General features: G+C 42.4%; 1 protein-coding gene across 2 annotated transcripts in view; it reads right to left on the bottom strand.

The window, feature by feature from the left end:
• Window positions 1–23,311, bottom strand: part of LOC109323397 (A-kinase anchor protein 2-like) — a 459,659-nt gene that overhangs the window by 164,976 nt on the left and 271,372 nt on the right. For both annotated transcript variants that reach the window (XM_019554905.1, XM_019554904.1), the window contains exon 8: window positions 19,875–19,942. In XM_019554905.1, the coding sequence (XP_019410450.1) occupies window positions 19,875–19,942 (68 nt within the window). The remainder of the gene's footprint in view (window positions 1–19,874; window positions 19,943–23,311) is intronic.

Genomic DNA, 23,311 nt, shown 5'->3' with positions numbered 1-23,311 from the left:
CCAATTATGCATGTCTGTCTCGGAGTCAGAAGGCAGGGTAAGGGGTCAACGAGAGCCACTACCATGTAATGATCCCCGGTAATATCTCTGATGGCCAAGACCTCCTGAATCAACCAAAATACCAAAGCACATCAAGATAAAGATACGGACACAACTTTTATCATATGAAAGAAGGCACCTTCGTAGACCAGTGGTTTTCAGCTTGTGATCTACAAATACTTAGGGGTCCACAGACTACATCTCAGGGGTCCAGAAAATGTGATTGTGATCAATCTATGTGAATATGACTATAAGATCAATCTACGTGATGACTATGTGACTACCCACGCTTACCGTTCAGACAGGTCTGCACCTCCATTCGAAGTGTCCAAAGGGATGACACCAGGGCAGTCCAAGTAAATAATAAGAATAATATTCTCCTTACATACAGCATAAGCATGTTTTATAGTTCGGGGCATGCCTTTGTGTCTTGCAATATCCCTCTCCCTTGCTTCCTTCTTGCTGAGGAGCATGGAGTAGTAATTCGCTGCTAGGCCACATCAACAGCTAATTACCACATGCACCACATTGTTTCTCTTGGTGCCAACAAATAGCAACAGTAAAAGCAAAGCTCCTCCATCAGTTTCACCCTAATCATGGCAGGGAATAAGAGGAAACAGGAGTGATGTTTTGTTGCGTGATCAGCCACTGAAAGCGCCCTACAGCTGTGCACTGACAAAAATTGCACAGGACTTTAAAAAGTGCCCAACCCACTATTGTCAACTCCACCGTGCCAAAAATCAGGAGATGCTTTTTTTTTCTTTTCTTTTCTTTTTTAAAGCATTCAAGAAATTGGCATGTAAATAATGAGATGCTATTTTTGAAATGTGTGGGGGGAGGGCAGTTATTTGTGAAGGTGTGGGGGGCTGTGGGTATGGACAGGGGGGTTTGGAGCCCAGGGAGGGAGGGACCCTGCACACCCTGGCAGGATGCAGGGTATTGTGGGTCAGGAGTGAGGGGCAGCAACAGGGCTGAGGTGGAGGCCGTGGCTTGGGAGTGAGAAGCAGACACACAGACAGTGAAGAGGAAGGGGCAGGGGGAAATCCAAAGCCCTTATGGTGAGGGAGGGAATAGGACAGGAGCAGGGGTTGGGTTGAATGAAGGGCCAGGGCAGGTCATCCAGAAGTGCAGAGGGAGTGGGGGGCAAGGCATAGCTCCCTGCAGCTGTGTGCACACTGGGGGATTTATGGGGGGCATATGCCCCCCATGGGACAGAAACAGGCTACCCACTGTGGGCTTGGGTCTCTGCATCCTATTGCCTTTGTCCCAGGAGCCGAGCCACACAGTGCCATTGCCGCCTGCCAGGTGGGCAGCAATGGTGTCACACAGCTGAGCTCCTGAGGCAAAGTCACCAGGACGCAGAGACCCAAGCCCACAGTGACCTGAGCCCGCCTCTGCCCCATGGGGGGTACATGCCTCCCACGGGGGTGCAACCGACACCCCTTGCCCCCCCGCATCTCTGGACAACCTGCCCCAGCCCTGTGGCCCCATCTGCTTGCCCCACTCCCATTACCTCCCTCACTGTGGGACTTCGATCTCCTCCATTCTGCCCCTTCCCCTCCACAGACTTACCAGCTGGGAAAATCTGGATGTTTGAGGGTTAAATCAGGAGTTGGTGAGTTGGAGTTATTTTGACTTAGAAATACTGGGTCTCCTGGTGTTTTCATGGCAGTTGGCATAACTGCTGACCACATAACAAATGAATCCTCATTACATGATGGTTCAGATGAACGCACTCCAAAGCACAGTACCTTCATTAACTTCTCTTAATGTTTGCTGGGGGTGGGACAGGGAGACTTCCCTAGTGCTGTCTTCAGGATGGGAGTGGGGGAAGGGAAGGAAGGGAGTTCCAGCTGGGGTTTGCCCAGCATGTGCTGAAGGATAGGGTGGGTAGATCGGAGCCCATCCCCTGACTTCATCATAGGCTAGGCAAACCCCAAAATGGACCCCCCTCCCATTCTGAGACAGGACTGGAGCTGGTGAGGGTAGGGAGGGCTAAGGGAAAAAGCTGCAGACACACATTATCTCTCACTGGATCAGCTGCAAAGTGGAGCTCAATCCTCCACCCTCCTGATCCAACAGCAAACATCTGTTGGGTTGGGAGGGTTGATCTAACTCATGGTGCTTTCTGTAAAGTACCATGAGTTAGCCCAGGGAGCTGCACATCTGTCAGCACCTGGGGCCTGAATATTCCTTTCTGCCCAGGAATTTTGGGCTACCTCTCACAAGGGTAGAGGAAGAGCTTGTTGCCTGCTGTGCAGGCACATAGGCTGAGTCACCAAATGTACCTCAGACTGGAAGTACTGTTGAGGTAAAACAGAGGAAGCATCAACAACACTGCCATCTATTGTGACTCTATCACAAGTGTTGCAATGTTTGGTGTTTTCTCTCAAAGCACTAGCAGCTGGAACCATGAGAAGACTATCAGAAGAATTTCTAATTATGATGGCTTCACAAGATGAAAAATGTGAAGTAACTTCACTGTAAAGACTGAAAGCAGAAGATCAATTTTTAAAGATTCCAAACTAAGAAACCAGTAATTTTAGACAAGTCATGATTTTTGCAGGCTCTGGTAATACTTTTTGAACATCTGTGGTTGGAAGTATTGCACCCTAAAGAAGCTCATGTGACATTCAGGAGAGCCAAAGATGCTTCAACTTTAAGAAATTAAACAGATGTGTCTGAATTCTTCAACAGAGCCACTTCCTCCACGTTAGTTATAACCCCTGTCCTGCTTCCTGTTCTGTACAAAATTATGCTTAACTGTAGAAGTACAAACAGAAGATTTGCAGAAACAACATAGCAAGTCATCCTGATCCTGTTTTGATTTTTATTTTTTCCTTACAGAAGGGGTGCATTTAATTAGTATTAATTAGGCAGCACACTATCAGTACTACATAGAGGAAGTCAAGTGCTATTTCATCATGGATATTTTAATGAGTATTGCCTCTTGCTTGTAATTTGCATTTTTAACAGTTACAACAGCAGAAGGAAATTATGTCTGAATTTTTTTATTTTAAGGATGCATTTTGTTATGTGCCTTGCTTACAGCAATCAGGACAACTTCAGCTGCTTGAAGAATAAGGGAAGAAAGTTTAGCATGCTGTAGGAAAAGTCAATAGGAGTTTTGCCTGACTAATGAATGGGAAGATAGCTCACATTCTTATAAAAGCAGCTTGGAAGATAAGATGAATACAAATATCTGCAAAAATCTATCCATTTTTTAAATTTGAATATTATTTAAGTGAGACTTCCTTTTCCCTAACACCACACCAGCTTCCTGTCTGCTGTCAGTAGCAGATCCAGAAACAGGACAACAGAGATGCATCTCTTCCAACCCCCCCCCCCCCACACACACATGCATGCACCCAATTTGGGTGAGCTCTGGTAAGCATAGGCTCCTGTCTGAGCTCACCAGCTGATCAAGGTGGTTCAGGTGGTTCTAGAGCCTAAGAGGTGAATACTGCTTCTGTCTGAATTCATCAGCAGCGGAAAGGAGGGAACAAGAATCATCAGCAGCACATCTGTGGGGCTCCAGAGTCCTGAAAAAGCAGGGGCTCTGGCCAAACCACACACTGAAAGTACAAAGTGGGGTACAACCACATCATTGTGCCCTCTTCTGGATCTGCCCATCTTCTCTTAGTACTCTGTGATGGGGAAAAGATGTGCTACTCTACTACTCTCTATTCCTCTTCAGTCCAGTAGGAAATTTACAGCCCAAAATAATGTATTGAGCATTCTTCCATCCAGTACAGTTATAGAAAGCTTGACTTGCAGGCAGCCTGAGAGAACCCTTATGCTGCCTTTGGGATGATGAGTCGGGCGAGTTCTGTGGAGCATCTGAGCCTCTACTTGAAGGCCCTGGTCTCCTGAGCAGGTTTCAAAACTTGTCAGATCTTTCCGTGGGTATTGGGATAGGAGGATTTGGCCACCTGCCTACTGCATGAGGTGGAGAAATCCTGCATATTAAAAGCAGCATAGCTTTATGCAGTACTTTTCTTACAGGAGTGATTGGCTGGGTGTGAAGGACTGCAAAATTTAACCCATTTCCAGTAGCATTACTCATTCAGGATATCCCATATCTACTTGCCTGAGTTTATGGAGAGCTGAATACCTGCAATTCCTGTGAGACTCTACAGTATCAAAGATGTTCATTACATCTGAGAACCAGGCCATATACCTATACAAAAACTCTGTGCAATGAAATGTCTTTCTTTTCAACATGTAGGATGTGCTTATTTCTGGCTCATTTTCATCACATAGGTTGACCTAGTTCAGACCCAAAACAGATGTGTCCTCTTCCATAGGTAAAGATAGGAATGGAGCTACTGCTGACAGAGGAGAAACAGATTTCATTGACTTGAGCATGGGAAGGTGAGCTTCTTGGTGAAGACAGTGCATGAGGGATACAGATGTATGAAGGAAAAAGTAAAGGTATGGGGGAAACTGATAGCCACATTGTTGCCTGCTTTGGCATTCCACATCCCATACTGCTCTGCTAGGAGCAGAGATCTTGATGTGAACAGAAGAGTGTTCCCTTTAGCAGTAATGCAACACTTAGCAACATTCTGGCACCTTCAGGGAGGTAGATCTTGTTCAGATATGAACTGATTTCATTAAGCAAGTCTCTGAGGTCACTAGAACCTGTCTGCTGTGCTCCTCATACATAGGCCTGACAAACTCTGCAACATCAATAGTTTGGTCAAGTACACGAGGAAAAGAAAAGCTATCATCAACATTCCTGGATATGGAAGGCCCCACGTGTATGCCTTGATCATGCTGTTTTGCTCTGCAGGCAGTAAATTCTACAGCCTCTGTGATAGCCACTCAAGTTTTCGAAGCATGTGATTTAGGTGACGGTGGGGAAAGTGCATCTGATGGCTCTACATGGTCAGAACTGAAAACGGTTGCTTGTAATCTCCAGTGCTGGCAGAGTAGCTGAAGAGATCAACTGGGAGAGAATTCTTGGTCCACATTTCAGAAAGTCTCAGTGGCATTCTGATTGTTACATATTGTCCCCTAGTAAAAAAAATATGCCCCCCAAACATGATGCTTTATGTAGTAGTCTCAGCCATCAGTTTTCAGTGAGGATGAGGGAAGGTTTTGCTGACAATGCAGATTTAAAATATTTATATTAGCTGCCAGACATTTTTGTGACTGGAATTTTTTCCCCTTCCTCAGAATGACATGCTGGTAAATCAAATGAAGGAACACACAGATTGACAGTGTGAAAGCAAAATGGAACTCCCATGTATTCTCTGTGCATTTCATAACACTCTAATGAGTTCAGAGGTCCATCAATCAGTTAGCATAAGAGATGTGGGAAATTCAGAGGTCACATTCATAAATGCTTTATATTCAGTACAGGGAGGAAATGCTTACTATACAGAGGCACGATTAAAGAGAGCTGGTAGGTAAGGAACTGCTGGAAGAATGAGGTGATCTAGGTTCTATTCCAGCTCTGTTAATAACTTGTTATGCAAATTAAGCCACTTTGCCTCTCTCATCAATAGAGATTGCAAGATCTCCATGACAGGAACTTTCTAACTATGTGTCTATATGTTACAACAGTGTCTCAACCATGACTGGGGTTTCTATTGACTTAGCAGAAATACCATTAAATTTGTAAAATCTTACACAGCTGACCAACAATCTCTTTATGCAAATACATTTGGTAAGATAGCTTTATTTCCATTCCAGGCATGAGCCAGATAGCCATCAGTAACCAACCACATGAGAAAAATCACTCTGACTGCAGCATGAATACTTGGGTGAACAGTGCTGTGGAACTGACACTGCAAACTAGTTTACCAGCCACCAAATTACAAACCACAGGCCTAACCCTGCCAACGTGTACTACAGGATGTAGTGCTTACTACTGCAGCACCCTCGTCAGAATTGCAAGAGCCAGTCATGTTCATAGAATTAAACTCCATGAATAAAAGTTATTTTATTCTGTTCTTGTAGAGGTAGCCTAGTCTTCCCCACAAAAACACCTTAAAAACTTTCTAGCATGTCATGTTTATTTGTAGTTCTTATTGCACCTGGTTTGGGGACACTGCATAACTCATGGCTCCACCTACAAACAATGGTGTTCCTATCACTGTGATGGTAGTCATCGTAGCTCTAGGGAAATAAAAATGTCCTTCTTTAAGCTCTACACACTTTGACCTCTGCCAGTATTTCAGCTCCAGTTTCTTCCACTCCCCACTGTCCCCTTCATATCTCTTTCTTAAAATGTTCCACTTCCTTATCCCACTTTGGATTTTGTGTCTTCTTTTGCACCATTCCTGGGGTGAACCTCCTATTCAATTAGTTGCCTCCTTTACATCCTTCAAATCCCCTCAGTGTCAATGTCATTGATGAGGTCTTCCCACCCTCTTCTCCTACTCTAAGGTATCATACCTGCTCGAGTTGGTTTGCAGGCTCTCTGGAAGTGTGTGTGTGTGTTAATTACTATAGTTGTGCGAAGCTTTGGGTGGTAATTTGATTCGGAAGAGATTCAGCCTAATTTGGTGGCCAAATCTCTGAATCCAAATTGAATCAGGGGAGAAATGTAAAGGTCCAAATCGATTCAAAGCTCCTCAAATCTTTGGAAAGATTCGGAGAGCTTTGATGATTCCAGCAGTCCCCGGTGGCTACAGCACGGAGCTGCAGCTGGACTAGAGCTGGTAAGTACTAGGGGCAGGGGGGAGAGGAGAGGGGACCATGCAGGGAACTCCTGCCAGCCCCCCAACCCCTCCACCTCCTGCTGGCTCCGGCTGCCCTGCCTGCCCCAGCTCCTGGCCCTTTAAAGAAAAACCCTCCCCCAGCTCACCCCGTGCTGCCAGGCGGCGGGGGGGCACAATTCCCACTGCCTCCCACTGCTCCATGCTGCATGGGGGGCTCTGCATGAGCCCCTTGACTCCCCCCTTGCTCCCCCAGCCCAGGCCAGCTCCAGACCTTTAAGAACAAAAAAACTGAGAAAAGCCCCGGGACTCACTGCTCCTGCAGTGGCATCAGGGCCTCGTGCAGAGCCTCCCCACATAGTGTGGGGCAGCAGGGGTTGCCCCCGGCCTGGCAGGAGCAGTGAGTTAAGGAGGGGATGTTTGGTTGTTTTTTTTCATAAAGAGCCAGAGCTGGCCTGGGCGGGGTACCTGTGGGGGAGCTAGGGTGTGGTGGTTTTGGGGGGCTTGTGCAGAGCCCCCCATGCAGCATGGGGCAGTGGGAATCACCGCCCCCCCCCCCCCCGACTGGCAGCACCCGGTGAGGTGGTGCTTTCTTTTCCCCAAGTGCCCTGGGAGCTAAGGCAAGCGGGCAGACTTTGCTGGGCTGGGAGAGTGGGTTGGGGATGGGCCTGGCCTGGCTGATTTGGAGATTTGGCTGATTCAAATTTGGACAGTGATTTGAATCACTGAATCGAATCACCGTCCCCTGAATCGGCCGAATCTGAAGTGAATACTAGCCACTTCGCACAGGCCTATTAATTACCATATGCCCAGAAGAACTATCACACCACATTGTCTCAGATATTTATACTACCTGCTGAGACAAAATAATGATAAACTACAATATTTCCCTAGTTCTGTACAATCACTGTGTATTTATTTAAAACATACAGCTTCTGAAAAGATTAAAAAAACCAATTACTAAAAAAACCCACAGAACCATAGTAGAAAGTAACACATGGTATTTGTGTTGAGACCAACAGCATGATGCAGAGCTCAATGGAAGTCTTTTTACTGAGTTCAGTAAGCTTTAGATCATCCCTTGTGAGGAATGCACAAATTTTATTCAACACTATACAAACAGTAGAGCAGTAAAAAAGACAAGACAGTCTAAAGAGAATAAAGCAATCCTGCACTGCAGTAGCTTAAATTCATTGCATTTTATAGTTAAAGCAGCTTTTGGATCAGTAAAGCTGCTTGTGCAGCCAAGTCAAGAAATAGTGTGTACACATGCTAAAAAAAACAAAAACCAAACCTCCACTATATCAAGTATCTTCCACAAAGACACTTAAGAGGCAAGAATTTTTTTACAGTTATATGCTTTATTGGACCGGCTGTGAATCTCATGCATTCTAACTCTTGTCTAACTTTATCCCAACTATGCATTTGGTCCAATAAAAAAAAAAAAGATATCACCCTAACAAATCCTTGCCTCTTACATATATCCTCGATCATCGTGGTTACGGCCTCACTAACATGACAAAGAAGATTCTATGTTTTCAGTATTTAAAAGTGGGAGGATATAATCATGCATATAAAGCCCCACTATGCCAGCACCAATCCAACAGAACTCGGTTGTCACCATTAGCATTGTTAGCAACCTCATGTAGAAGAGATAAGAATTTAGGGGTTACAGGCAATTTTAAAGCAGTTGGTTATAGGAGGGACTTGAAAGATGGGAGTCTGCTTTGACTAAGTTCTCTGGGGCAGAGACAATCTTCTTTAGTGTGTTTGCATTGACTAAGATAAATGAGGTTTGGATTTCTGAATGGGGCCTCTAGATGCTATTGCAATATATAAGCACAAAGTGGGAATGGAAGAATGGTGGGCTGGACCCAGGACGGGATTCCAAGATTATGGGTCACTATAGAAGAAGGAATTCAAAGAGGCAGTTCAGCTGCTTTGACAGAGGCAATGGAACAAAGAGGGAGAGTTAACAGGAAAACACTCTCAGAATTAAGCCATACAGGGACTTGGAAAAAAAAGCAAGCTGAGACTTTGTAGCAGTCTGAGGCAGGATAAGAGTAGTGGGCAAATTGTATTTGATTTTAAGATGGCATTATGAGGTGTGTGGGAGATTCTGGGATGAGAGATAAGAGAGAGCATAGAAATGAGAGTGGCAAGAAGCAGGTGGATTTGGGAAGAGCTATAGAGGACAAACCAGCAGGATTTGGTGCTAGAATTAGGATGAGGCAAGACCAGTATATAAGATTACATCAAACATTGTTCCTGAGGAACAAGGAGGTGAGATAGAGTAATCAGCACTGAGGGAAAAAGAAGTGTGTGTGGTGGGGGGAGACAGAGGAGTTAAAAAAATGTCTGCTTTTTGCCAACTGAAGTGCAACATCAGAAGCAGGTAGAGACATAGGACCAAAAGGAAGGAGAGAAGATGGGGCATAGAGATGGATCTAAAAGTCATTAATGATGACGGAATAAATGATACTGGGAGCTATGTGGCCAAGTAGAAGATCAAAGGAGGAAGAGAAGGCCAAGGACCGTCTTGAAGGGCACAAACAGAGAAAGGGGACACAAAGCTGGAGTTATGCCATCACATGTGATTTTAATTTAATGACATAACAAATACACTCTTCATACAATACCACTTAACTCCAGTTCCCACTAGGGCTATAGCTCACCTATAAACTGCTTCTGTCTGAAGCTTCCAGCTTCAAGAGCAGAGGTCTGCATACCAAAACAAAGCAATACTTATCTGACTCATGTAATATGTTCTATATACATATTTGAAAAATAAAGTTCTTGAAACATTTTCATTCCTGAAGGATCTCTTACACTTGTCACCATCAACACAGAAATAAAGATTTGAGGCTTTATTTTGCTGGTGCTCGAGAACCTAAGTAAAAATGTTTGCAGCAGCATACCTATCTGTTATTAGTAAAATAAGATTTCATTAATGATTGAGCATTTATCCTTTTGGACAAACCTAAATGAGATCATATTTAGATGATTTATTACAATAGGCACCTTTTTAAGGAGGTAAGAAATGGTGGCATCTTCAAACAGAAATAGAAACTAGCTATGATGTAAAAATAAGAGTTTTACGTGATCAAGATCTCATTTCTTATGCTATAACTGTATACATTACTAACAACAATTATTGACATTTCAGAAACATTCAAAAGGTCTTGAATTGCAATTAGAAGTATTAGATATAAGACAATGTTCCTAAGCATACTAAAGTTGAATATCAACCCCACCCCAAAAAAAGACCAAAAAACAAACCCCAAAACAAAACTAGGTTTTCTTGCTCACTCCTCCTCCACCTCAGCTATTAGGAGTCCACACAGCAAACAGGCTACATGGCCTCCAGCTGCTCCTGAGTACCTGAGTGGACTTGGCTGCCAGTGGCCTAATTACTCCCAGTGGCTTGCAGGAGGGATGGCTGCCAGGTTATAAGCAGCAGCTGTTTCAATGCCTATACAGCTACCCAACAGAATAGATGTCTTCCTGCCTAACCTGAGGCTTTTGAAGTCTTCTTGTGCTCTTTTATGCCTATTCTTGCCTTTTTGTTCAAGATTTCCTGTTCTTTGGGTCCTGCTTCTTGGCTTTTTTGGCTTAATTCCCCCCCTCCCCTCCTTGGTTCCTGCCTTATGGGCTGCTTGACCCTTTCATGCTTCCAAACTTTCTAGTGGGCTCCTTGACCCCTGTTCTCTGACAGTCAGCTTTTGGCTTACCGCAGCAATTGCCCAAGTCCCAGTGCCATACAGTTATAGCTACTTAGCTAGTGACTGCAGCCTGGATCCTTGTCTCCTGTTTCTGCATTCGCCTGGCTCATGGTTTTACTCAAGGTGACCACCTTTGTTATAGTCCCTTATAGATCTTGGCCTCCTGACTCAACTGTCTCTGACTCTAGTTAGGCTCCTTACTTTGTCTGTTCCTGATTCCCCTGGGTTGTGACCCTCTAGAGTCAAGCCTGGCCACTTATGTGCCAGTCATAACCTTGACACCTATGAGAACAGACTGCAATTTGCAATCTTACTGGCTATAGCTGCAACAATATGATAGATAGTCAAGCAGGTGGACTGAACTCCTGCCATTTAAATCTTTAAAGAGGAGCACCATGATCAGAGAATGCATTCAGGGGAGCACCCCTGCCTCTGCCACCAGTGCAAGAATAGCTTTATATACCTCCCAAGACCTCTGAGTCCATCAGTACATATACACAAGTGAGATGCTGTACCACTGTGCTGAGTACAGAAAAAAGTTCTCTTCAAGGGCTTCCTCCCTACCTTCCTCCACACACCCAGCCTATTAACCACAACATTTGGGGACCTGCTAGTGCTGTAACTGTTACAATTCTGTAACTGAATCCCTGCACTGTATCAGGAAGATAGGAAGCCAGCAAAAAAACAAGGCCTTGGGGAAGCAAAGACAGGAGCCCTGAGAAAGAGGGTCTCTGTTGAATAGTTTTGAGTGGAAATATTTGCAGTTTCAGAGAAGTTACTCTGTGGTTTTGGGGGATTTGTTCAACTCCAAAGAAACACCAGACTGCAACTCCAGGCTTAAACAATGAATTCAGAAGAAGGTTTTCATGAGGCCCTGGGAAACCAATTCCGTTCTGTTCTGTACAGCACCAGTTACAAGCCACAAACCACCAGTGTCTTAGTCCTTTGCGACAAGAAACACAATGAGTTGGTGCTATGGAATTACTAGACATACTTCAGGGTCATGCAAAACTATTAGTGAAAGGTCAGACTGCTGCTAGCTCATAGCTGAATCACAGAACTGAAGGACCAGAAGGACCTGCAAGATCATCAAGTCCAGTCCCCCACCATGGGTGGGAAGTTACTGGGCTCAAATGAGCTCAACAAGGTACTTATCCAGCCTCATCTTGAACACATCCAAGGATGGCAACTGCACCACCTCTGCTGGGAGTGTGTTCCAGATTCTGGTAATCTTTGCAGAAAAAAAGCTTTTTCTTATGTCTAGCCTAATTTTTCCCTCAATTAGCTTGTGCCCATTGGTTCTTGTCCTCCCTTGAGGTGCCTTCCGGAAGAGTTGCTCCCCTAGATTTTGATGCTCACCCTTGATGTGCTTGTAGGCAGCTATCAAGTCACCTCTCAGTCTTCTCTTACTCAGACTGAACAGGCCCAGATCCCAGAGTCTCTCCTCATAGGGCCTATCCTCCAGGCCCCTAATCATATAGGTGGCCCTCCTTTGTACCTTCTCAAGCGTATCCACACCGTTCCTGAAGTGCAGTACTCAGCACTGGACATAGCACTCCAGCTGTGGTTTCACCAACGATGAATAGAGAGGGAGAAGCACCTCCCTAGATCTATTCGCAACACATCAGGTGATGCACACCAGAGTTCTTTTTGCCCTGCAGGTGACTTCATTATACTGTTGGCTCATGTTCATCTTCCAGTCAATTGTGACCCCCAGGTCTCATTCAGATGCTGTGTCAGCCAGTGGACCACCAGGACTGAAATCAGACTGACCAGTCTGTAGTTTGCAGGGTTATCTCTCTTCCCTTTCTTGAAGATAGGCACCACATTAGCTCTCTGCATCAGTCGTCTGGGACAACTCCCAAGTTCCACAACTCTTCAAACAGCTTTGCCCTGTGATAAGCTCAGTGAGTTCCTTCAGGGCTCTTGGATGCAGAGCATCTGGCCCGGAAGACTTGAAAATGTCCAAGTGTTTTAAGAGATCCCTCACCTGTTCAGGACTGATTTCATATAGTCTGTTATCTATAGGAAGCTACACTAGAAAATGTCTCTACTTACAGATGTTAAACACAAACAAACAAACAAAAAAACAAAATGCATGTAATCAGAGGAGGCAGTGCCCTTAGTTCATCCAGGAGCGTCTATACAGATCAGGCACTTCAGCAGGGCTTTTTTGCACTTTTATCTAATACCTGATTCAATCAGCTATTTAGATAAAAGCCCCAAAACCCCCCACTAAAGCACCTAATCTATACAGATGTTGGGTGAATTGGATTCAACTATTGCAATGCCTCTTCTGGGCATGTGCTGGGTTCGGTGTGGGAGCATACCAAGTTTGAAGTAAAACACTTTTTTTTAATGTCTGCAAGCAGCCTCAGTGTCTAACAATGGATTGGAACTTAGTATTAAAGAAACACTTAAGAAGATGTAAGAATAGATCAAGGCTCCATTGTGCAAGGAATACTGCCGCTATAGACACAGAAAGCAGACAACCCCCTTCCCCAACACCCCCCCCCCAAAAAACAAAAAACCCAGCTAATAATATAAGCGAGCAATTATTTTTTCACCCTTTAATTGAACAAGAAGTTTCCATGTGGAAAAGGGGATAAGGAGTGGATTTGGGAGACAGCCATATCCCTGATTTGTGAGAGGGAGTGTGGCTTGGGAGGGACAGTAATAAAGGGGGTGGGAAGGGGGAGACCGCCTTAGGCGTAAGGTGCAGGACTAAGAGAAGGTAGGAGTGGATAGGGATGGGAGAAAGTATGGGGGTTTTTTTTTGCAAAGATGTTGTGTGGATTGGGAAGTGAGGTTCAGTTGGACAGGGGAAATGAAAAGGGATGAGGTAGAGGGGATTGCTTTTGCGTTATGAAAGGGGGGTGGGGGGAGTTTGTGGTATGCTCTCATTTTAATACTTTATTCCATTTCTATATTTCTTGCCTTTTATTAGAAGCTCCCTGACCCCTTTTTGCGAAGTGTGGCCTATACAGTTAATAAGTCAATTTTAATATCTTTAGAATGCCAAGGCACAGTAGTAGTTGTTCTGACTCTGCGGTACTCCAATTTTAATGAGCCCTCCTGGAAGCTCTAACCACATTTAATCTCTTTTTACACTTTAATTAGTTAAGTTATCTTTCACAGACATTCAGGCCTCCCCAAGTACTTGGTAGATGCTACTGAGGTCCATCTCTCTCGCAATAATGTTAAAGTGACCCCAAATACCAGAGGTGGTCTTCATTGTGGAAGAGATGACAAGGAAGATCAAACTGGCATGTTTAATTGAGGAAACTAAACCTACCCAGAACTCCTCTGAAATTCTGAGGAAACTGGATAATAATATTCAAGGAATAGTTTTTTGCAACTTGATGTGTTTCTCAAAGGAACAATGACAAATGCATTCTAAAGATCTTTTTTTGAACCTGCTGGAAAAAAGAGGTCCCAACAACTCAAGCAGGCTTTGGATCAGGCTCTTGTTACAGAAGTGAAACCTCTCATCTCATTAAGCAGAGGTCTTTGATTCACAGCATTTTTAGATTGTTATAAGGAAAATCATGCAAAGTATAACTATAATGATATGATGGAACTAAGAGCTGATTGTCAACTTGCTAATTAAAACCTACTGCACTCTATATGGAAATCCAGTTCCGTGTTAGCAAATGCTTCCTGCATTTTAACATCTCATTCAAATCCAGGCTGAGTGAGCAACGTTGTTTGCTTTAGGATATGAAGCTAGGCAGGCACATTTTACAAACAAGATAGCATGACAGTTTTGTTACTTACTTTTGACAGTTTCCGAGCTGAGGCACATAAATAAAATTACAAAGTCAGAGGTCGAACATAATGGCAGTGATGGTTTTAGACAACACATTTCTCTTTCAGCTCTCCTATCCATGTTGCACAGCTCAACACCAGGCCCAATACTTATTTCAAGAGCAATTAGCAAAGTATAATTGTAAAAGACTGCTTAGTTTTGCAGTCTCACAAACACTTTCATAAATGAGGTAGAGTTTCTTCTCTACCGAACCCTAAGGTGAATGGTGCAGCGCTAATGTAACACAGGACAGAGTTGGACTTTTGGAGGACAGTAATTAGAATTGGAAAGAGCTAACTATATAAATATAGTAAACTATATAAAAGGCAGATAATCTTGTTCTCTGAAACTAACTAAGATCTTGCCTTTGTTTTTAACTAAGAATTCTTATAGACTTTAGTGGCATTCTTCCAGTCCTGACATGACTTGACACAAGAGTATAGTTCAAGACGCATACAGGTTTAAAAGATGACAAGTGGATTTGGGTGCCTAACTTGAAATATGTTAGCCATATTTGATTTTCAAAGAGTTCTGAACATCTGTTTCCTGGGTAATCATGTCCCTTAAAAGTGTCTCAGGCTGAGATCCCTAAATATTGAGGATCCTGCAACAACCACCTTAAAATTTTAGGCCATACTATACAATATTCAAATTCTCGTCCTCCTCTTGGGTTTTAATTTTGTTGCAAATACCTGGTCTGCATAGTCCCAATGGTTTATTAAACTATGGGTTGAAAATAAGATTGCTACTGCAGAATTGCTTATTAAAGATGAAGACCTGAGAAAGTACCATTTACTTAAGACAGGAATGCCAAAACCATGATTTGCATGGAAAAGGAAGCATTAGAGGAATCTGCCCAGGCTCTGCACATTGCTTGTAAAGTAACAGAATCCATTGGCTGGGATATCAGATGCCTGGGGAGTTCTTTGAAGCTCTGAAACATACTTATGGACTAGGCATCATCACTATGCAAATCTGCAACAGAAATTACAGGTTTTCTACAACCCCTTGTTAAGAAAGTATTCCAGAGGAATGGAATGACAGAAGCAGATGTCAACTAACTTTTACCATTAAGCAGTAATGATGGTGGAGAAATAAAGAAAGCAGCTGCAGTTTATGCCACCCACACATACTCTTCTCTCTGAATTACAGCTAGACGAAAGTTTCAAATAATAGAGTGCGTGTTATTCTGACACTGTAACCCAAAAACATTCCATGTATAGGGGAGATGTTTTGAGAACAGCAAACAAAGAAGTAGCATTTTGCAGTGAGGTATTGTTTTAAAAGAGAAAATGCCTACATAGTTCATGAACTTTGTCTAACAAGAGGCCTCACTTGGTTGGCCCAAAAAACATGCATCTGTTCATGAGGGTCATATGTTTTCCCTTCTTGTCATAAAAATTATTCTATTATATGGTGAAGATCAAGTATAGGAGCTGTTCACTGTCTGAAATGGGATTAATGGGATTCTTCCAGGCCTGATATGGCATGGCATATGGTACTTAGAAAGAGAGAGATGCAGGTTTACAACAATACATCTTAGTTTGGTGGGGCCATAATCTATCCTTACAGGGAACAAATGTAATGTGAAGTTTTCTGTATCTTTACTGAGGTATTTTTACATTCTAAAGTGATCAATGCCCATTGACTTGCATATGAACTTTAATGGCCTACTTATTGTGTAGAGCCAGATCCATGGCTAGTGCATACCTTCATGGCTCCATGGAAGTGAAGGAGACTATGGGGCAGGAGCAGGTAGAGGTGGGTAGACATCAAGTGAGGACCTGCTTTGGAATATGCATTTTTGATGTAGATGAGGACAAATGTCAATCATCTCTATTTTTTATCTCTACCCACCAGGGCAAGCAGTTCCTTTATTATAATGTTTCCCAAATTCTGTCTATCTAAAGTAACCTGAACCCTGTCACCATGGTCAACAGCTGCCAACAACTGAACACCTACAGTCAGAATAGCTTCTAGTCTTCCCAAGTCTGTTGTCCAGTCCTCCAGCCCTCACTAGGTCAGCATATGAAATTGCCAGGCTTTCAGTGACTTGAGTGATATCTTAGGTACCACAGGGTCTTTGCAATGATGGTGTGAGATACAATTGAACTACCTCTTCCAGCTGACCCTCCCTACAAAGCTGTGAAGAATCATTCCAAGACAAGACCAAGGAAGCAGTTGTGGCAGTTCAGTAGGGATTTATGACTGCAGAGGCACTTCCCTCCTACACTCTCTATCTGGAGTTCACTTGGAATTAGTCTATAAATACACGTACATATACATACATTGCCAAGTCTTCAATGGCTGAATTTTCACATCAGAGGAGAATTTACCTTCCTCCTCCCTTCCCCTGCAGCAGGCCTACTACCTTCATGTCTTCCACTGGTCTAAGACTACTGCAATTAACAGATTTATGTTAATTTACACCAGGTGTCTAGGCTCTTCTGGGGGTAAAGTTACATGTTGCACTTAGACCGTAGCAAGGGCACTTACATTGTGAGCATCCACACGTTAAAGCTCATTAACTCATGATAAATACCTTCAGAGCATCTTAAGTTTACACCACTTTGGGCAAGGGCAAGTCTGTGTTACCTAGCTCATGTTAGGGTAGCTTCAGTCTGGTCCAACCCTAAAATGAAACAAGCAATTTGCGGTCTTTCAACATCTCAGAATGCACTTCTCCTAGCTTCCCCCCACCCCCCAGCAGAGATAGAGTCAGGTTTCCTAGCTCCTAGCCACACCCCTGCTTCCCAGCCATCTAGTGGCAAGAGAGAGCTGTGCAGGCAAGAAACAGTATTAACCTTTAATGTGTGATTGTATGCTCAACTTTAAAACTGCTTAAGATTCCACAGATGTAGTATGGTCTAAATGTAACATGTAACTTCACCCTGGTTCTCTGAACTGCATGTGTAGCTAGCTGCTTAGGGCTTATTCATGTTTTTTTCTGTATAAAAACTAAGATGGTTCATTTCATTGCTGAACAGCAGCAAGGGTAATTTGCATTTGAGTTTTATGGAATTGCATATAAAGAGCTAGTTGACAAACTGTATACAGGAAACCCTTACTATTCATGGGTTTGGCATTCCAGGTTTCAAATATTCGGGAATGCCAAACCTGCTTCTTAAATATACTTAAAGGAGCTCCTTGGGAGCTCCGCATTTGCCGCCACTGTGCTCCCGCCATTGCCAGAGCAGCCATGCCCCCCCACCAGCTGCCGGGGACACTGAGTTCATGAACGCAGACGGCATTCATGAACACAGTGCCTTATTCACGGATTTCGCCATTTGCAGGAGATATGAGAACGTATCCCCCACAAATGGCAAGGGTCGCCTGTACTTTACAAAAATATAAGCCTCACATAATTTAATTGTTTGAGTAACTCCATTAATCTTAGCCATATTTCAGCACTGCAAGACTTGCTATGGCTGTGGTCAGACTTTAGTCAGATGCAAATACGGGTGCTATGCTGTTCTTTATACAGTTCCTACAACTACTGTCTTGGTGATTTTGTTCATGTTGCAGTGATAACATTGAGTCAGTCTTCCTTGTACAAGTTTTTGCCAATGTCATTAAGCTTCTTCCTTCAGTGGAAGGTCACTAAGAGACTTAAAAACAAGGAAGGAAAAAACCATAATAACTGAAACTTTCTTGTTCTTCCTGGCCATTTCCTAATGTAGGTAGTACTTTATGGTTAAACAGAATTTTTGACAGTTTGTAGGTTTGGGACATTTGCTTCTGTCATAACCCTAAAATGAAGCCATGGAAACTCTATTTATATAGATATTCATTAGAATAGATTGATTAAAATCAGGGATCTAAACCCCTAATTTTAAATCTATAAGAAAGCTTTATTTAAATAATCCATTTTAATCTTTATTTCATTTGCACTTTAGTTATTTTCCTAAAGAACAGCCTATTCTTATGGGTGGTGAACCAGTAACATGTGTTGTTTAGCAACAAAGTTTGGTATTGCATTTTTGTTAACCAGGAATATAGACTATATACACATTTGAGGAATTACAAAACTAAACATGTCTATCCAGAGTCTCAATTTTTACACTTTATTATGCTAGAAAATAGTAAATGACTAGATGATTACATTTTTTTACTTATGACTTGTGGCAAGTTGCTTACAGATGGAAACTTGAATTTAATTAAAAATGCAGAAAAACAAGTTATTTTCTGCTAGTTAAATAAAACTATAATTGAATGTGCTGGATGAACAAGAAAAAAAATTCTCAAAACATATTTTTGCACTAAAAAAGAATTAAGTGCTATCTGAAGATGGTGAACAAAATTAATCATTTTTGGCTACTATGTCAATAAGGATTTTAGAATGACTTCAGCTTCTCATACCTAGGTTTTATTCATATATTGACAAGGGACAATTAGCTGTTCTGTTTTTATCTCCCAATCAGTTTCTTAGTATGGAATTAAATTACTGAACTGAACTAAGTTAAAAAAATAAAAATGAAAATCCTCTTTCTGCACCTAGAGAAGAAAGAGCTAGGAAAGGATTTTTGACACCTGGTTCAGGTCCTTAGCCAGTGATACCCTTGACTAATGGTTTGATTATTTGTGAGACTTTGACAGCAAACATTTACTGTTTGAATATTATTTTTATTTAATTTAAATAAAAAATGAATGAAGTAGTGTTGAAGCAATGTTAAAGCTGGAGCAGTTTTGCTATATTTGTATTGTTCCTGGCTTGTCCACACACAACAGCTAGAACTCAAAAGGGCAGTTGCCCCTTTTAATTGGCTCCAAATATATGTGTGTCCATACCCAATGTCACATACTGCCCTAGATATGCATATTTCCCACTCAGTGATATCAATAATGTTGCACAAACATCCGGAACCAGTTTGCTTCAAGCTCCCATTGTCTTCAATTATTTATTTCCCTTCCTATGACTAATTTATTTAGCACACACCCATATGCGCCCATGTCAAATAATGACAAAATAAAGTCATAACAGGTATAGAAAAGGGCTATCCACCCATATCCTCTTCAGTATTAGAAAAGGGTGAACAATACATGAACAAGGCTCTCTGCCCATTCTCTTTCCTCAGGATTGCTGAACCGTTTCACATATTGTTTTTCTTTTATTCCTGCACTTGATGAGGCCCATGAACAGTAGTGGTCATGGATTTGTTTGAGATGAATAGAGTTAACAGCAAGGTTGGCTGCAGCTGAGGAAGGGTCAGTTGGTTTATACAAGCTGGCCAAATGCTAATTCTGCCGTGACCCGTTGACATTTTACTGGGCAGCAAGAGACCTGGCATTCTTTGAGACTTCCTTTGGAGCAATTTTCCCTCCTTAAATGTTCCAACCTGTGTGGCTATCACCTTCACTAGAACTCAAACATTTCACACCTGTGCCTTTATAAAAAACAATTCAAAATGCAACAGCTGCATCAGATCAGAGAATACCCAAGAAAAGCCAGGCTGAATTGAATGTCATTTATACTGCTGGAACCTGGAGCTTCTGTCCTAAATTATTCCTGACATGAGAAATTCAGCCATTGCACAGCGGAGAATGTGGGCCATCTCACCTAGCATTGGTTGCCATAAAGCGTTAATGAAAACATTTATCTGTAACTTACTGACAAGCACAGATTAAATGAAAACTTACCATCTCACTCACTTCAGCTTCAGGGCTTTCACATGAGCATCTTGGATCCTTAGGCAAGACAGTCATTCCTTTCATTCCTGAAAATAAACAGCATTTTATGAGCCAAGTGAGAATATATTCATTCAAGAGTTTGTCTTGTTTTCTTTGCATTCAAGACTTCTTTTACTTCAGTGCCATGTTATAGTCAGCTTGATAGTTCACTGGTCTTTTAAAAGAGAATAGAATAAATATAATTGTTCTTAAAACTTTAAATATCTTCTCACATTTATGATCAGCTGTGTCTACCACTGAGACAGAGCCACTTCTAGAGCAAAATACTCTGTAAAAATGCAATACACAAAGATAGGAGGGGGTAGAGAACCTATGTGAAATGGAGGAAAAACAATTCATATAGGCAGAATGCACACAAGCTCTGTTTGGTAAGGACAATCAGGCTATAGCATTTTCAGAAGCATCAAGATTGCTGGCTTCATGCCCACCACAGCTCTGAGAGTGCATAAAAGGGGCTCCTTGTTTTTATATTTTATCCAAAATACAGCTTGTTGAGTATCTCCATGCTGCCCAGTGCTATGGTGGATACCAGCTCTGGATTGACACACATCCAGCTTTCCTTAGGACTTTCCCTTCCAGATGCTGATCCGTATCCTGTCTAGCTTGCAAGACATGATAAAAAACACAGTCTAAGCAGTTACGACTGCAGGTGGTTTGCCATATATCTACTCAAAAAGAGGACCTTTACAATTATTGTTTATACAACTCCAGTTTAAGCCTTAAAGGAAAATAAAGTTGAAAATAACTTCCATGAATCACAATGAATGCAAATTTTGTCTTCAGGGATAGCGTAGCTCAGTTATATGCAGACATATACCATGGATTGATTACTTTTGGATTATGTACGTCAACTGCAATATCCAAAATAAATAATAATGGATGAAAGATTATATAATATGTCAAGGTGAGATGAATCAATTCAGATTTACTCCGCTAGCAAAGGAAATCAGAAAGTTATATTATGTTTTTCAGTGTCCAGGGATATAGAAATGTAACTTCCAGAATTGTTACAAGAATGTACACATGTATATTGCCAGGCACTAAAATAAGGATACATCTAATACTAACACTTGCTTAAATTGATACATCGATGGTATAAGAAATAATGCATCTGTAAAGAGATGCATTGTAGTTTAGTGTTTAAAGCAGGGAGTTCAGTTCCTGGGCTTTCACTCACCCTGTAGTCTTGGCTACACTTAACACCTCTGCATTTTTTATGTATACTTTTCCTTGGATTTATTTAAATCACCTTTCAAAAAGGTTGTCTGTCTGATGGAAGATCAATTGATTTCATTCTGCTGCTTATTGATGGGAGTATTCCTTTTTAACAGGACGGGTGTTGGGTGGTGTGCTGTTCTTGCTATAAAGGTGGGGGAAAAGTATGTGGTCATACCAGTCAGTGTGGTAGAGGCAATATCTTTTATTAGACCCACTAGATAGTTGCAACAACATTTTTTATTGCAAGCTTTTGGGCTCATGCACGCTTCCTCAGGCAAAGGAGATGCAAAGATTTTAATATATGGTATCTTTCCTGTAACATGGAAGATATCATAGTTAGCCATTTTGAAATGAAAACATCACAACTTTACAAGAAAGAAGTAAAATTCAACACCATGATACCTGGAAACTTATACCCCTGCTCCAGCCTTTTGTTTCAAGCCAAATTTGCATACTTGCAGAGCAGGCTAAACATAACAGAACTTCCTTGCCCAGGAGAACCTTCCCATCTCCAGTCCTCCTCTGACATATGAAACATCTTAGCAAGCAAGAAAAGAATTTGATATCCTGCTTGACATCAGACACCTCTGAGGTAAATAGAAAGCTCCAACTTTTATCCGAGTCCAATTTGCACAAAATTAACTTTTCCACCCAGGAGAACTTATACCATCCTCCAGCTCTCCTGTACAATATGAATTTTCATTTCTACTTGGGAGAAATTTTACATTCTTTTCATTCTTCTTTGCCTGAGGAAGGGTGCATGATCCTGAAAGCTAGCAAATAAAGCATTTTTTTTGCAGCTATCTAGCTGGTCTAATAAAAGATATCACATCTACCACACTGACTGCTTTTGCTTTTAGACCAACATGGCTACAACCTTTATCCCTGTGCACATACCGTATGCTATTGCTCAGAATGTTGCTTTGAATGTTTCTGCTTTTCTAATGATATTAGCTAGCAGGTTGTCTTGTTTTCTCATAAGTCACAATTACTGTGTGGAAAGATTTCAAAAGACCTATAAGAAGTTAGGAACAGAAGTCCCATAGGCTTGCAAATCTTAAGGTGTTTTTGAAAGACTTCCCGTAGTTTCCATTATACACTTGGAGAGCTGTTCTTCTATTGGCAGCCATACATAGTACCTCTCCAAATAGCTGTCCCGTCCCTATTTGAAAAGGAAAACATATCCTACATTAATCTGGATGCTTGAGGCCAGGTTTCTAAAGATCTGAGGAGCCAGCAGCTTCCACTATGGAGTTAGAGAGATGGCCAGATTTGAGGAACTAATTGGTGCTGAGTACTTGTGGAAGTCTGGCCCTGTTGTTTACTTACTATTGCTAGGGGACAGATCCTAATCAGTTTCACCTTAGAATAGGGTTAGAGACAGACATTTGAAAAGCCTTAGCCTGAATTGATTCAATCTTTGCAGGTTACTCTAACCTGCCTAGGTTGAACCGGTTTGCAAGGGCACAGACATTCCCTCTGGACTGAGGAAATGCAGGCACTTTGCTGCAGTGGCTCAGGCTAGAAGCCAGGGGGTGCTAGAGCAGCTTTCCCATCCCTTCCACAGTGCTGAGCTGAGGTGGGGCATGGCCAGGCCTGGGTAGGATGCTTTGATTAAGGAGGGGTTTAAACCCTCATCGTGCCTGCACAGTCCCAGGCTTTTCCCCACTCACTGCTCAAGGGGCAGGATTGTTGCCAGCCCCCAGCCCCCCACTAGCACTCTGAGGCAGAGGGGGGATGCAGTGCATGCACCTGTTGATGATACTGAGTTTTTCAATCTCTCTGCTTCTTCATACTGTTCGTAGCAAACCTGACAAGTGAGGGAGCTAGCAGGGGGCTGATAACACAGCATTGTTCAGCCCTTCATGAAAACAAAAGCCTCTCTTATTAGTTCAAGCTCTTCTTAAACAGATTTTTCCAAGGAAAGAACAGAGGGACATTACCAGCTGACCTGTTGATTAGCTCCAAAAAGCCCTAAGTGTTTGCCTTTGTCCTGTCCCAGTGAAATTGGAGACACACACATAGACACCTTTCAGCATTAGCTAGCATACCACATGCCTAGGGTCATAGTTTCATATTAGGTTCATAGTTTCTAGGGTTGGAAGGGATCTGAGTAGATCATCTAGTCTGACCCCCTGCCATGGCAGGAAAGAGTACTGGGGTCAAAC

This window comes from Crocodylus porosus, unplaced genomic scaffold (assembly GCF_001723895.1).
Source record: "Crocodylus porosus isolate Cpor-Errol unplaced genomic scaffold, CroPor_comp1, whole genome shotgun sequence".
NCBI lineage: Eukaryota > Metazoa > Chordata > Crocodylia > Crocodylidae > Crocodylus > Crocodylus porosus.
Note: the sequence above shows the minus strand (reverse complement) of the source record. Positions and strands in the feature narration are given on the sequence as shown.